General features: G+C 40.6%; 1 protein-coding gene across 6 annotated transcripts in view; it reads left to right on the top strand.

Moving 5' to 3' along the window:
- The window catches only part of EFCAB3 (EF-hand calcium binding domain 3), a 157,773-nt gene that overhangs the window by 132,285 nt on the left and 9,659 nt on the right, over window positions 1–15,829 (top strand). For all 6 annotated transcript variants that reach the window (XM_019466645.2, XM_053892743.1, XM_019466646.2 and 3 more), the window contains 5 exons: window positions 2,687–2,830; window positions 4,328–4,399; window positions 5,948–6,068; window positions 12,078–12,271; window positions 12,619–12,803. In XM_019466645.2, coding sequence (XP_019322190.2) covers window positions 2,687–2,830; window positions 4,328–4,399; window positions 5,948–6,068; window positions 12,078–12,271; window positions 12,619–12,803 — 716 coding nt within the window. The remainder of the gene's footprint in view (window positions 1–2,686; window positions 2,831–4,327; window positions 4,400–5,947; window positions 6,069–12,077; window positions 12,272–12,618; window positions 12,804–15,829) is intronic.

The raw sequence follows: 15,829 nt of genomic DNA, 5'->3' as shown, positions 1-15,829 counted from the left end.
TTCCATAAAAATACCTGAACAGTACTCCTCAAAACTGCCAAGGTCATCAAAAACAAGAAAAGTCTGAGAAACTGTGACAGAGAAGAGGCTAAAAAGATGTGACAGCTAAATGTAATAGAGTATCCTGGATGGGATCCTGGAGTGGGAAAGACTAATGAAATCCCATTCATGTCTACAGTTTAGTTAACAGCACTACACCAGTGTTGGCTTCTTAGATGTAATGAATGTCCCAGAGGAATGTAAGGTGCTAACATTAGGGAAAACTGGGTGAGGGATCTACAGGATCCCTGGGCTATCTTTGCAACTCTATCTAAAACCAATCTGAAGTAAAATTTGGGGTGCCAGGGTGGCTCGGGTGGTTAAGTGCCCAACTCTTGATTTCAGCTCAGGTCATGATCTCACAGTTCATAAGTTTGAGCCTCACATCAGGCTCTGCATGGACAGTGTGAAGCCTACTTGGGATTCTCTCTCCTCTTTCTCTCTCTCTTTCTCTCTCTCTCTCTTCCCAAATAAGTAAATAAACTTTTAAAAATGCATTTAAAAATAAAATTTAAAATAAATGGTAAAATATACCCACACACGCTCACACACACACACACACACACACACACACACACACACTACACTTCTGACCTTTCCTGTTCCTCTCCTGTTGCTCACTCTGCTCCACTCCAGCCACACCAGCCTCTTTGCTGTTCCTGGAACCTGCCAGGCCTGTTCCCCGTGGCACCTTCACTCTGGCTCTTCCTTCTGTCTGGTCCTCTCTTCTCCCAGATAGCTATTCCCTCATCCCCTTGAAGTCTTTGCTCAGATCTCACATATTTAATACAAGCAACCTATCCCTCAATCCCTGGAACTCCCAATCCCCCCAACATGCATTTCTTTTTCTTTTTTCCTTTGTCTTCTACCTTGTAACATGTTATCCAACTTACCTATTTATTATATTTATATAAGTGCAGAGATCTTTGTCTATTTAGGGCACTAGTGCAGCCTAGGCACCTAGAGCAGCACCTGACGCAGAGAAGACATTCGTATTTGGGACGCCTGGGTGGCTCAGTCAGTTAAGCGTCCGACTTCAGCTCAGGTCATGATCTCACGGTTCGTGAGTTCGAGCCCCACATCGGGCTCTGTGCTGCCAGCTCAGAGCCTGGAGCCTGCTTCGGATTCTGTGCCTCTGTCTCTCTCTGCCCCTTCCCTGTTCGTGTTCTGTCTGTCTCTTTCTCTCAAAAATAAATGAACATAAAAAAAAAGACGTGCGTATTTGTTGAAAGGCTGCATGAATGAAGGTAATACCTACTAACATGCTAGAAATACTAGGGAGAAATTAGAAACCAGTCAGAGATGGCTCCAGCCCTAGAGAAGCCTGCCTCCTATCAAGGGAGAAAGATGTTACCTATTCACACAATTTTAAGACAGGTATCATTATCTCTATAAGATGAATTTCATACATACAGACACATCACATACATATAGATGCTAATACTTGACTGTGATATGAAATAAGTTTTATTCTAGTGCCATTTGGGATATACTTTGTTCTCGGTTTATTTCTTCATTCGCTGATTTTAGAAAATACATGTCTAAGTTTGGCTCCAGTTAATGCCTGGAGTATGTCTTTGAAAAAACTTTGACTCTATTCAAAACATTCGCATGCATATAATTTGGGTACATTTGGGTGCATTCGTTTTCTGTTGCTGCCATAACAAATTGCCACAAACTTAGCAGCTTCAAACAACACAGATGTAGTATCTCACAGCTCTGTGGGTCAGAAGTCCAGGTGGGTTCAGCTAGTTCCTCTTCTCTGGGTCTTTTAAGGCCAAATGAAGGAGTTGGCCAGCCTGGCTTCTTACCAAGAGGCTCTAAAGGAAAATCTACTTCCAAGCTTATTTAGGTTCTTGGTAGAATCCAGTTCCTTGTGGTTCTAGGCCTGAGGACCCGTTTCCTTACTGGCTGTTAGCCAGGAGTCTCTCTCAGCCCCGTAAAACCATCTGCATTCCACATTACATGACCCCGTCCATCTTCAAACCAATCCCTCCTCATTCTTTGAATCTCTCCGATCTCTCATTTTGCCACATCTCTCTTGCTTCTGGCTGCCTAAGGGACCTGTAATTATATTGGGCACACTCCGATAATCCACAATAATTTATCTTAATTATAACTGCAAAGTCCTTTTTATTGTGTAAGTAATACATCCACAGATTCCAGGGATTAGGGCATGGACATCTTTCAAAGACCATTTTGCGAACATACTTGGTTTTCCACCAAGTAGTTTATTCCAGTTCAAATCTCATGGAAGGATGATGTCCTTTATATGAAATGTCTATTATGTACTCATTTTTCTCTCAATAATTTTTTAGAACATGATCTCCAATCAACTATATAGTCTGTCCTAGTTCATCACAATATGTACTCATTCTTTTTTTTAATACATTTTTTAGTGTTTATTTTTGGAAGAGAGAGACTGAGCATGAGTGGGGGAGGGGCAGAGGGAAAGGGAGACAGAGAATCCGAAGCAGGCTCCAGGCTCTGAGCTGTCAGCACAGAGCCTGACATGGGGCTCGAACTCACAAACCGTGAGATCATGACCTGAACTGAAGTCAGACATTCAACCGGCTGAGCCACCAAGGCACCCCTATACTCATTCTTGATAACTAACTGTCTGACTAACTTAACTGCATTTCCTCAGCCTTCCAAGATGCCTACAACTTCTTTAACAAGGATAAAACTGGCTGTATTGATTTACACGGAATGATGTGCACTCTAGCCAAGTTGGGAATGAATCTAACCAAGCGTGATGTCTATAATGAATTAAAATGTGCTGATATTGATGGTGAGTACTTTGACTTGTAATTACTTTTCTCATAGAAGGTTTTTATAAATTTATATATTTCTATCAGTGATTACATAAATGAGAAATAAATCTCATTTATTGTCAAAAGTACATATACGTGTTTCTCTTTAAGGATATCAGTAAAGTATGTGTACAAGTTACAAAATCAAATTGTACAAAATGGACTATCCTTTGAAAAGTTCTGTGTGGAAACTAAAAGTGACTGTCATATTTCAACATCAAATTCAGATTACCTGTCATGATGTACATTTTGGAGGGTGCCTTGAAATAACAGATACAAAGTCATTGACAATTTCAAAAATGACATGTTACCAAGAAAATCCAAGCCCTTTGTTTCCATTTGAATCTTATTAGTACAAATCTTCCTTCCATCATTAGAGCCCACCTACATATTTTTTAATTTATTTAAATTTCAAGTTAGTTAACATACAACGTAGTATTGGTTTCCAGAGTAGAACCCAGTGATTCATCACTTACATATAACACCGTGCTCATCCCAAGTGCCCTCCTTAATGCCCATCACCCACTGAGCCCATCTGTACTGTGACAAAAATGCCACAGCATTTTTGTTGCTATTTTTATTTATTTATTTATTTTTTAAATTTTTTTTTCAACGTTTTTTTTTATTTATTTTTGGGACAGAGAGAGACAGAGCATGAACGGGGGAGGGGCAGAGAGAGAGGGAGACACAGAATCGGAAACAGGCTCCAGGCTCCGAGCCATCAACCCAGAGCCTGACGCGGGGCTCGAACTCACGGACCGCGAGATCGTGACCTGGCTGAAGTCGGACGCTTAACCGACTGCGCCACCCAGGCGCCCCTGTTGCTATTTTTAAAGCTGTTAGATAACATTCCCTTTGAATACACTGACCTAGTGATTATAGCCCATGCTGATATGTTGTATGGAGTATATATTCACTATCTCCTCTCACCTCTCCCCACCCAACTGCCAGTGCCCCATTCAATTAGCATAAGGCCCACATGTGAATCAGTGTCACTGGTCAATCAAGGCATCACTTGTTTCCACTAACTCCGCCCAATTTGTCTGTTCTTTCATCAGAACACACATACATACCTCTAACAGCACTATTCTTTAACGTTAGAGGTGACTGGGTACAACTTGGGGTTGTTTTAATAATAAAAATAGCAGAGGGGGGGGTATGGGAAGCCAGGGGTGGATTCCATGCAAAAATGGCAAGTCTCCAGGAAAGGAGGGAGTGGTTAGGACTGCAGGGGCTGAGAGCCTGGTTGATGTTTTTACCCCACCATTGCTTCTGGTGGCTGTGGGTGACTCATGTAACGGTGCTAAAACCACTTCGAGAAGACCAGTGCTCACCTGAGCACATCTCCAGCCTTAACGTGCTGTGATTTTACGTATTGAATAGTCCAAGGTGTTTTCATTTGACATTTAACATATAATCTAATTACTAAAATGCATCTTATATCTTTGTTCTGAGCCTTCAAATTTCTGTTTCAGGGGATGGAAAGGTGAATTTCTCAGACTTCACAAAGGTGTTAACAGATAAGAACCTCTTTCTTAAAGCTGTGGGTGAGTAGAGCTATTACAGAACAGATGGCAGCTGGGTAGCTGTGAGTCACTGCATAGTAACTATTATTCATTTAGGCCTCTGATCAGGAGACACGTGAGGAAGGTGTACTCTGGGGTGAGATTTGCTTGCCATACTGCTTCTCCAAAACACTATTTGCTAAGCAAATTGATACAGTTTTAGAATTTTAACTTAAATGCATCAAGTCCTTCTGCAGGAGACACTGCTTTTTGGTCTCTGGTGTGAACTTTTGGAGTAGTGTAGAAAAAATCGGTCACCTTTTATAATATTCTTTACCAAGCGCCTGTACTACTTTGAGAGGAGCTCCCTTTACAATGAAAAAATTTTTTTTTTTAGAAAAAGAAAAATGCTCTCTCTCGTGCAAATTTGGGGTATAAATAATTTACTAGTCCTAAAAAATAGGAATGGACTTCCTCACCCTGATGAAGTCTTCCCTCAGTGCAAGGACTGGAGAGTCAGCTAGAGGTTAAAGAGCATATTCTCACACACGGTCATAAATGATGTGAAAGTGTACTTGACATATTATTAGTCCTCTGATGGTTTATTTATGAGTTTAACAGCCTGCCTTGGAAAAACTAACCACAACTCAGGTTATATTTTCTAGAATAAATACATTCTAAATTCTAAATACTGTGTACTGTTTTGAAAACACACTCATTCAGGGGCACCCGGGTCGCTCAGTCGGTTAAGCATCTGACTCTTGGTTTCGGCTCAGGTCATGATCCCGGGGTCATGGGATCGAGCCCAATGTCAGGCCTGCGCTGAGTGTGGAGCCTGCTTAAGTTTCTCTCACTCTCTCTCTCCCCCTCTCCCCTGCTCACTCTTTTTCTCTAAAATAAAAAAAAAAAAATGTTTTTAATGCACTCATTCATAGGCTGTGAACTGTCCTTAGAATAAACAGAAGTTACTGCTTCAAGTACTACTATAGTAACGAGGGTTTGCTTGCAAACCCGAGATATGTTTATCAACAATTTCTTAACCTAGAAGAACAAGACAATAGTCCTTAATACATGAGTCGTGTTTATGTTAAATGCAATTTAATTACAAGTCATATTTACTTCAAGTCAATATATACTTAGAAGTCACTGAACTAAAAGTATATATTTATTTTGAGAAAGAGAATGCATGAGCCCGTGTGAGCAGGGAAAGGGCACAGAGAGAGGGAGGGAAAGAGAATCCTAAGCAGGCTCTGCACTGGCAGCGTGGAGCCCGAAGCGGGGTTCGACACGGTGTTCAAACTCATGAACCATGAGATCATGACCCAAGCCAAAACCAAGAGTCGGTTGTTAACCAGCTGAGCCACCCAGGCTCCCAGAACTAAAAGTATTTTTTAATGATTATTCTGTCTGTTCAGTAATTAAAATGACCTTTCTACCAAATAGAACAGATTTTTTAATGTTTTTCTCTAACTCTCTAGTACCTAACCTGCTATTACTCTTGTAAATAGAATAAAAAGACTTGTCAGCTTATTACTTTTTTTGACAGATGGTTTTTTCAGAAAGCATCTTGAATTTTTTTCTCCTTCATAGTTCCAGAAAAGGAGAAATGTTTAGATTTAGCTGGCAACTCAGGGATCCTGTTGTTTGAAATCCTATCAAAGCTTGTAGAGACTTCAGCCTTACCCAGAAAGGCTATAATGGAAATAGTAAGGTAAGTGGCAAAGAAAGGGGTAAAAACAGCCTTCTTAGAAGCACTTACGAGGATATGTACAAGGCAGTCACCTCTGATTAACATCCTTCTCCACAGGGTCTGCCCCAGAACAAAGGAGATGGGGTCTGTGGCAATGCTCACGTGCCACAACATGAGACCTAATTCCTTCATCCCAACTGTGCTACCTAGTTCTGAAATTGCAAGACTGACCTCAGTCCATCTCAGGGCCCACTGAAGGCCTAAGACAACCGAGAAAGTTCAGACTCTCCTACCCTAGGCTAGAGAATCCCAGAAGAATTCAGACTTTTCCAGGGATGATCTTTGTGTTGGGCTTGGAAATCTCATTTGGAAGACACTCTCATTCATGCTGGAACTCCCCGGGGCTTCCTTTGACTCTGGGACGATGTATAGCAATTTCAGACATCCCAAAGTAGCCTTTTGGACTGGAGCACAGCCAGAAGTAGACCTGAGAATGGAGGATGAGGAAATATTCTCACACCCAAATGTGTTTTATTCCAACAAATATCACTAAAGATAAATTTTCTCAATCTATTGTTATCATTATATTATATTGAATGCTGCTGTTACCAATTTTTTAACTAATTCTCTTTCAAAGTTGTGCCTTCCCTCCTAGGCTTAAAAATACAGAATGTTTTCTGAATCCTCCGTGGGTAGCTCTATCTGTCCTGTATCTGTCAGGTGTGGAAGAGAAGGCACACAAAATTCTACTCTTCATTCCAGTTCAAAGGCATTTATTAAATGCCTGTTATTAGTACACAAACTTGACACATTGCTTAACCTTTCAGCCTTGGTTTTCTCACCTATAAAATGGGAACAACAATAATAATACCCACCTTATAGGGCATTTGTGGGAACGTAGGAATAAATATTCCTAGAGCCCCATAAAAAATAACTATTATTATGTGGAAGTAACTAGAATAATCATACTATATATATATATATATATATATATATATATATATATATATATATATATATATATATATTATGTTTGAATCCTCACCTCCTTAATGGGTACTATTGTCCTCATTTTACAAATGAAAAACCTAAAGTACAGGTAGTTGTACTTTGCCCCAAGGAGCAATGGTGCCTGGATTTTAGCACAGTCTGATTCCAGAACCCATGCTCTTCTCCACTGCCCTACACTGCCTCTCACACCCAGTAAGTGACCAGGAAATGTTTGCTGATATTGGTGTTTTGATGATGATGATGATGATGTTGTTGTTGATGATGATGATGGTTGTTACTTATCATATACCCGGTTTCTAAGGAGATGAAGTGTTTGATATGTAGTGTTTGCATTTAAGGAACTTAAAATATAAATTGAGAGTAAAGCCCTAAGTACGTAGACAACTAAATAATGCCAAATGAGTGGCAAAGATCATTCATATAGTTTCCTGAGAAAGCCGGTCTTGAGCTGGGTAATGGTAGAATTTGACAGGTGTTCCTGTAGTTGATTACAATGTTTACTAAACATTATGTGCAATTTCTGAGTGTGCACTTTACAACGCATTAGCTTTTTCCTGGATTGCTGCCTCCTAACTGGTCTCCCTGTTTGTACCTTTTGGTTCCCCACCCCAGCCTTGCCCACTCCAGTCTATTCTCAATACTCCCTCTATCTAGCTGATGTCTTAATGCCTACAGCACCAAATGATCCTTTTAAAATGTCGGATCATGTCAGTCCTCTGCTCAAAATCTTCAGCCAATGGGGCATCTGGGTGGCTCAGTCAGTTAAGCATTCGACTCTTGGTTCAGTTCAGGTCATGATTTCATGGTTTCATGAAATCCCTGCATCAGGCTCAGCACTGACCTTGCAGAGTCTGCTTAGAATTCTCTCTCTCCCTCTCTCTCTCTGCCCTTCTCCCACTTGCGCTGTCTCTGTCTCTCTCAAAATAAACTTAAAAACATAAAATATTATTTAAAAAAAACTTCAAAACCCTTCCATTTCCCTCTGAGTATGAGTCTTAGACTGTATGTCACTTATTGGTCTTCTAGGTGACCTGCCCTCACTTTTGACCTCTTTGACTTTGTTTCCTGTTACTCTGCTCCATTCAGGCTAGCACCCTTGCTGTTCCTCAAATACACCAGACATGCTCCGGCCTCAAGACCTTTACACATGCAGTTCCCCCTGTCTGGAATGCTCTTCACCCAGACAGCCACATATCTTCCCACTTCCAGGTCTTTGTTCAAATGTTGCCATCTCAGCAGGGCCTTCTTTGGCCACCCTATCTAAAACTCCATTCTCCTACCACTCCCTGTCTCCCCTCTTCAATTTTCTTCACACTCTCTATCACCTTCTAATATACTATATAATTTACTTATTTATTGTGTTTGTTATCTGTTTTCTCATGCTAGAATGTAAGCTTCATGAGGGCAGGGATCATTTTTTTATCTGTTTTATTTCACTGTCTATCCCCGGTGTCTAGGAAAAAAAAAATTTATACTCAGTAACTATCTATTGAGTGATCTCATTTAATCACTATTTCAACACTGTGAAGTAGGTTCCGATGTCCCACCAACAGACAAGAAGGACAAGGCAAAGAGAAGATCAGGCTGGATACCTAGCCCAGATCCCCCCGTAAGCTTCCATCTGCCTGCTGGGCAGTCCCATAGGTACTTCACACCCAAAGTGTCAAAGCCTAATTCATCTCCTTCCCCCACCCCCACTTCTACTGGTTCTTACACTTGGGTTCCAAACCTCAGCGAATGGCTCCACCACCTCACTGTGTTTATCCAATTGCCAAAGACCCACCCAGCGTCCTCCTCAGCTGCTGCTGCTCTGTCACTCCCCCATCCCACCAATCACAAAATCCTGTCTATCTGACCTCCTAAATCTGCTTCATATCCATGTACTTCTCTATATCCCCACAGGGTGAGGTGGGGGAGAGATAAGCAAAGGACTGAGGACAGAACTGTAAGAATTCCCATAGTTATGTCATGGAAAGGAAGAGGAGTCAGCTAAGGAAACATTAGTCATCAAGAAGGGAACCAGGATAGTGTGAAGTCAGAGAAGCCAGGGCCACAGAGAAATCCAAAAGAGGATGGACCTTCCACCAGTATTAAATGCTAAAGTGAGGCCAGGTGAAGTGACAACCGAATGGGTAGAATTAGATTGGGTGGTTATGAAGTCATAAGGGAACCAAAGGTCCCATCCAAAAGGATGATGGGAGGAAAGCCAAATTTCAGAGGGCTATAAAACAGCAGTTGGGTTAAACATATTAAAATAAATGCATGTTTTCACCTCTTCTTCCTTCTGAAATTGCACTAAAATAACAGTAAAAAATTTAGAGGGCAAAAACCCATAAAGAAAAGGAAGAGCAGACAAGAGATATCAGCATAATTTGGGAAGCTGGAAAGTAAATGGATGACTGTTTACGGACTGGTGAGATCAGAACAAGCTGAAATCTGAGTACCTGCCATGGAGAAGGTCAAGAAGCCAATTCTCACCACAGAACACATGACAGGCTCAGGAACTCTGAACCTCTGAACTCAGCAACCTCTGAAAGTAGAGGACAGGGGGACCCCAACACAGAAAGACTAGTTAAAAGTAGCATGAGTTTGAAATTTTAAATAAATAAATAAATAAATAATAAAAGTAGCATGAGAAGCAGATTGACCCTTAGATTCTTCTCCCTAACCCCACCCAACCAAATGACTGCCTTGATAGTTACCTCTCTGAAGAGGTTGTACCAGAAGGATCGTCTGGACTCCAGGATATCAGACATAACTTGAGGATGAGGGTATCAGAGCGGAAATAGAAAACTACATGAAAGTACACTTACTGAATGGTGAGACCCCCACCCTGAACCAGCCACCTTCCCCTTCCCTAAGTCCCAATGTACTAACAGCTAGATTTATACCACTCAGTTAAAATATCAGAGGGTCCCTCACCAGGGAAATTGACTAGCTCAAGAAAGAGGAAAACAACACATGGATACTCACAGTTAAAAGTCCCCTTAAAAAAAGGGGGGGGGGGGGGTCCCATGATGAAACAAGGCTCAAACCAATTACTTGATAGTAAGTTCCCACTCAATAAGACCCATCATACCAAAAAGCTTCCAACTGGCCTTGAAGAGTGCTTACTCTCACTCTCAAATATGAATAGGCATCCAAGGACCAAAAGAGATTTCAGGAACACCTGTGTCATTAAAGAAAGATTACAACAGGAAAGAAGGAAAGGAGGCAGGAAGGAGAGAAGGGAGGAAGAAACTACAGATATAACATGGTATATAACCATTGAGCCAAGATTAGTGTGTCAGAGAAGGGGAGACTACAGACGATAGCAGTGTTCTCAAACTTGAGCACACATCAGGATCACCTGGAGCAGTTGCTTAAACACATTGCTGGGCCCCAGGGTTTCTGATTCAGTAGGTTTGTGTGAGAACCGAGTATTTGTATTTCTAATGAGCTCCCAGTGCTGTTGATGCTGCTGGCCTGAGGACCACACTCAGAGCCATAGGGTATGCAGAGAATACTTGGAGGGAAAGGAAAGGTGAACCTTGAGGGACCTGGTAGGAATTAAATTACACTAAGAGAAATGAGCATTATATATTTTCAGAGGAGGATAAGAACATTGTGGATAGTTGGGTTCAAGGCTAAGGAAGGAATTATCTGATTATAAACCAGACTGCTATGGCACCTGTGTGGCTCAGTCAGTTGAGCATCTGACTCTGGATTTTGGCTCAGGTCATGATCCTAGGATCATGGGATAGAGCCCCAAGTTGGGGTCCACACTGAGCAAGGAGCCTACTTAAGATTCATTCATATGCTCTCTCTCTCCCTCTCTCTCTCTCTCCCCTCCCCTTTCCCCCGTCACACACTCCCTCTTTCTAATAAAATAATAAAATAAAATAAAATAAGATAAAATAAAATAAAATAAAATAAAATAAAATAATAAAATAAAATTTATAAACCAGACTCCAAGCAGAACGCTATTGGCACATCTACCCAACCACTGCTGCAGCTCCAACATTTAGAATGAGTTCTTTCCCTCTTTCTGAGAGGAAAAAAAAAAGGTTGCCTGTCATCATCCCAGAAAGCAATGAAGCTTCCCATTGCTGTAACAGAAAAACCTGCCTGTGTAATGATAAGCAAGGTCTTGCATTTCGTCCTCTGAAACAGTAAGCAGTGACGGTCCTCTGCTCCGCACACTGAGAAGCGAGGTCTCCCACATTGGTACTGAAGCCCCACTATACCAAGTCCTCCCCGCCGCCCCCCCCCCCCCCCGCCCACAGCTCCAGAGACATCCATCGTTCCAGCTGCAAGAGGGAATCTGATCTGCAATGAATGTTTAAGGCATGCATGTTTGTAAATCAGATGTCTATACCTTTGGGGATGTTTGTGCTGTGAATGAGAGTCCCTTAGCATATCTTACAGTATTTATAAACTAAAATGCACAGTAACAGATCTCCTAAAGCTGTTGATACACATGTGCATGCATACACACACACACAACTCAAAGAAATGCAACCAATAGTGATTTACTGAATAGTAAGATTATTGGTGATACTTCCTTTTTATACTCTTCTGCATTTTCCAAATTCTCTGCAATAAGGATTTCTTTTAAATCCTCAACACAGAGTAGTTGCATTTTAAAACTCAACACAAAGTAATATAATGGTAGGCATGATTAATGTTTGTATTCAAGCTGGTGCCACTCAAGGCTTTGTCAAGGATCACTATCGATAGGTATTTTTCTAGACAAGACTTGAGGTTTGGGGGGAGGAGGAAGGAAGCTAAAGCCCAGGAACTAGAAATATAAACTAGCCAAATGGCCTGGGGAAAGTATTAGTAGATATTCTATGAATGTCACAAAAATAAGCACTCAATAAATAATATTGAATGAATATACAAATTAAGTTTAAAATAAATGGATTCTGCCTATACCTTGCAGCTGGACTTCTTTTCCTTTTGTCCAGCACTTAGGCACTTTTCCAGTAGGACTATACAGCACTTCTTATTCTTTTTTTAATTACTTTTTTTTTTTAGCTATTTCCAAAGAAAATTCCAGGAAACCAGGTCAGGAATGTTATGGAATCCATACACCATGGCTTATGAAAAAAGGAGATTTAAGCAAGACATATGCACCCCTCCCAGCTCAAGCACAGCTGCCTTTGCCAATGCTGCCCGGACTGCAATAATGAAAGAAAAGGATTTATTTAAATTTCTTGAAGAGCTCAAGAGTAAGAGCCATTTGTCCTCTCCCCACTGTTGCAAAGGATTTATTTGTAGATTACTGGTCAGAAATAAATACTAGAGGTCAAGTGCTATAGAAACAGGGCCACAGCCTATTCTGTCTGGTCTATGTCACACAGGTATCATTGGAAAGCAAATCTGCATCTTAACCTGAGTCCTCATGATTCAGGTGAAGCCTAAAGTCTGGGAGTGGGGGAGAAGGCAAGAGAGTGAAGAGTGAGGGTCACAGCCACTGAGAAGACTAGACAAAGAGCAAAATAGGCCCTACATGTATGTCTTTTATGTGAATTTCCTCTTACACTGTTCATAATATCATTTTTGTTTTTATTTTTAGGGTGCAATCCTCCTTCAGATAGCCCGTATTCAAAAATACCCATCTTTCCATTGTTTCCTAATGTGGATGGGGTGGTGATGGGAAAGCCATTCAAAGACATGCAGAAATTAGAAATGCTAAGGAGAAAGGAGCCTCTGAACTTCTTTGAGAACTATTTTTTCCATAAAAGAGACTGGAAAGCACAGGTAAGATTTCAATTATTAATTAATTCAAGTTAATATTAGTTAAACATTAGTTAATTCAAATACTTAAGTTTTTAAGTTCTAACTTAACAGAACTAATAACATGTTTTTTAATGACAAACGTTTTCAGTCATTGTATTTTTTAAAATTTTTTTTAGTGTTTATTCATTTTTGAGAGAGAGCAGGGGAGGGGCAGAAGTGGGGGGGTGGGGGACAGAGGATCTGAAGTAGGCCCTGTGCTGACAGCAGAAAGCCCGATGTAGGGCTTGAACTCATGAACCACGAGATCATGACCTGAGCCGAAGTCAGACGCCCAACCAACTGAGCCACCGGGTGCCCCTTTTTAATAGATATTAATTCTGCTACTTCAAGATCAAAAATTTCTGCATGGCCAAAAATAATCACATTTGCAACTCGTACACAAAGGGCTAACTCCTTTAATACATCAAAGAGCTTCAAATTGATTAGAAAGAAACTAACTTGTATAAAAATAAGCAAAGGATATGAACAGATAGTTCTCAGTAGTGTGAAAAGATATTCAATCCCATTCTTCATAAAAGATCCAAATCAAAACCACCTTGAAAGTGGTAATACAGAAAGATAGTATCTTTCCATATTAGACTGACCAAGATCAAAAGGTTGAAAAATACATGGGGTACTCATGAATTGCAGACAGGAGTTTATATTGATTCAACCTCCACAGAGGAAATTTGGTAATACCTACCAAAGTGACAGACCTCACACCTGTGGACTATGAGTGAGGAACAATTTCTCCACTGCCCTCTTAGGGTCTTTCGGCTGAGCCTGAGAATTAAATTGACATAAGACAGATCAACAGGAGGAAAGCATACACATTTTTAAAAATTTTACAGGTACATGGGAGTCCCCACAGAAAACGAAGACTCAAAGTAGCAGAGTCCAACACTTGTGTGCTAAATTGGCCAAAGAGTTGTAAATAGAGTGAAAATGTGTCCAGGCAAAGGGACTTGGCCTAGGGTAGTTAATTGGGTGGAGTTTAGAAGACAAAGGTTAGTTTAACATGATTTGTACAGATTTCTGCCAGCCTCAACTCCCCATCCCCAGTGATAAGAATGTTACTTTCCTCCTGGTATAAAGAGAGCATCTTCCTCATGGGGCGTTGATCTCCTGCATTCAGGAAGGAAGAGGAGAGAGATCAGAGTGCTCTTCTTAACACCCGCTGTTTTCCAAGTCCCTTTAACTCAAAATACTTCTTTTGCCAAAGTCACATATTTGGGGTGGCATATTCAGCCACCTTCATGACCTAGCATCTCACCCCTAGGATACTATCTGGGATACACTTGTTCCAAATGCCGCCCATACAGGGCAACTCATTACATGGTTGTTTATACTAGCAAACGGTTGGGGAAATAACTAAATGACTATTTACTAGATTAACTCTATTACCGGGTTAATTATTTACTAGGTTAACTACTACTGTATTTACTAGGTTAAATAACTAGGGGACTAGTTAAATTATGCTTTATCCTTACCATGAAATATTCTGCAGCCATTTTTTTTAAATTTATTTATTTTTGGGAGAGAAAGAGAGCGAGAGAGCGAGAGAGAGACAGAGAGAGAGAGCACGACCAGGGGAGGGGCAGAGAGAGGGACACAGAGAATCCGAAACAGAGATCCCCATGTGCAGCTCGAACCCACAAACTGGGAGATCATGACCTGAGCTGAAGTCGGATGCTTAACTGACTGAGCCACCCAGGTGCCCCTGCAGCCATTTTAATGACTTAAGAAACTCTTTGCGTGATGATGTAAAAGATCTCCAAAAGGAAAAGGATATGAAACAGTATGTGTAGTACACTGCTATTTGTATAAAAAGGAGAAAAATAAATAAATACAAAGTATGTACATATACTTTTTTCTTGTAAAATGTTCTGGAAGGAAATCCAAGAGAATAGTAACATTGGTTGCCTGCAGACAGAGAAAGTAAGGGGCTGGGAGACAGAAGAGGCAAGGAGATCACAGTGTATATTCACCATACTCTGATTTTTGAAGCATATGTATGTTTTACACTCCTAAAAATTGGAAACAAAAAAGAATTAACTGTTTTGCGGAGTACTAAACAAGAGCTAAAATACTCTACCGCACAGTGACATGGGAGATGAGAAGGGTGGTGCTCAGAATTAAAGCTTCCTAAGTTCATTGTATTGTTTGAGTAGAGACTTAGGATACTGGTCAAATCTATAATTTGTTAAATTAATTATGAGTGTTGGGGCGCCTCTATGGCTCAGTCAGGTGAGCGTTGAACTCTTGGCTTCAGCTCAGGTCATGATCTCACAGTCGTGAGATGGAGTCCCACATGTGGTTCCACACTGCGTATAAAGCCTGCTTAAGATTCTCTCCCATTCTCTCTCTCTCTCTCTCTCTCTCTCTCTCTCTCTCTCCCTCTCTCTTCCCTGATTCTCTCCTGCTCATGCTGCCTCAAAAATAAAATTGAGTGTTAAAAATGTGAGGATAATCACTAAAATGAATCATAAATAAGTTAATGAATAATCATTAAAATGAATAATTGTCAAATAGAAGGAAAAAAGAATAAGAAAAAAGAGAAAACATGGGATAATAGAAAATGCAAAACAAAATAGGCAGATGGGGTGCCTGGGTGGCTCAGTCAGTTAAACATCTGACTTTAGCTCAGGTCATGATCTCGTGGTTTGCGTGTTCCAGCCCCATGTTGGGCTCTGTGCTGACAGCTCAGAGCCTGGAGCCTACTTTTGATTCTGTGTCTGTCTCTCTCTGCCCCTCCCCCGCTCATGCTCTGTCTCTCTCTCTCTCAAAATTAAATAAATATTTTTAAAAATTTTAAAAAATAGAAAAATCCAAGTATGTCAGTAATCACAACAAAAGATTAAACACACTAGTTTAAAAAAACAAGGATAAAAAAAATACATAGACAACGGATCATCTTTCAAGTTTAAAATAAAAAAGGACACTGAGACTGATTTTGAATAATTCTCAGATATATGTTCTCTAAAGGAGACACACCTAAAATACAACAC

This window comes from Panthera pardus, unplaced genomic scaffold, assembly GCF_024362965.1.
Source record: "Panthera pardus isolate Hobbes unplaced genomic scaffold, ASM2436296v1 HiC_scaffold_3, whole genome shotgun sequence".
Lineage (NCBI taxonomy): Eukaryota > Metazoa > Chordata > Mammalia > Carnivora > Felidae > Panthera > Panthera pardus.
This window is presented reverse-complemented; position numbering and strand designations above follow the sequence as displayed.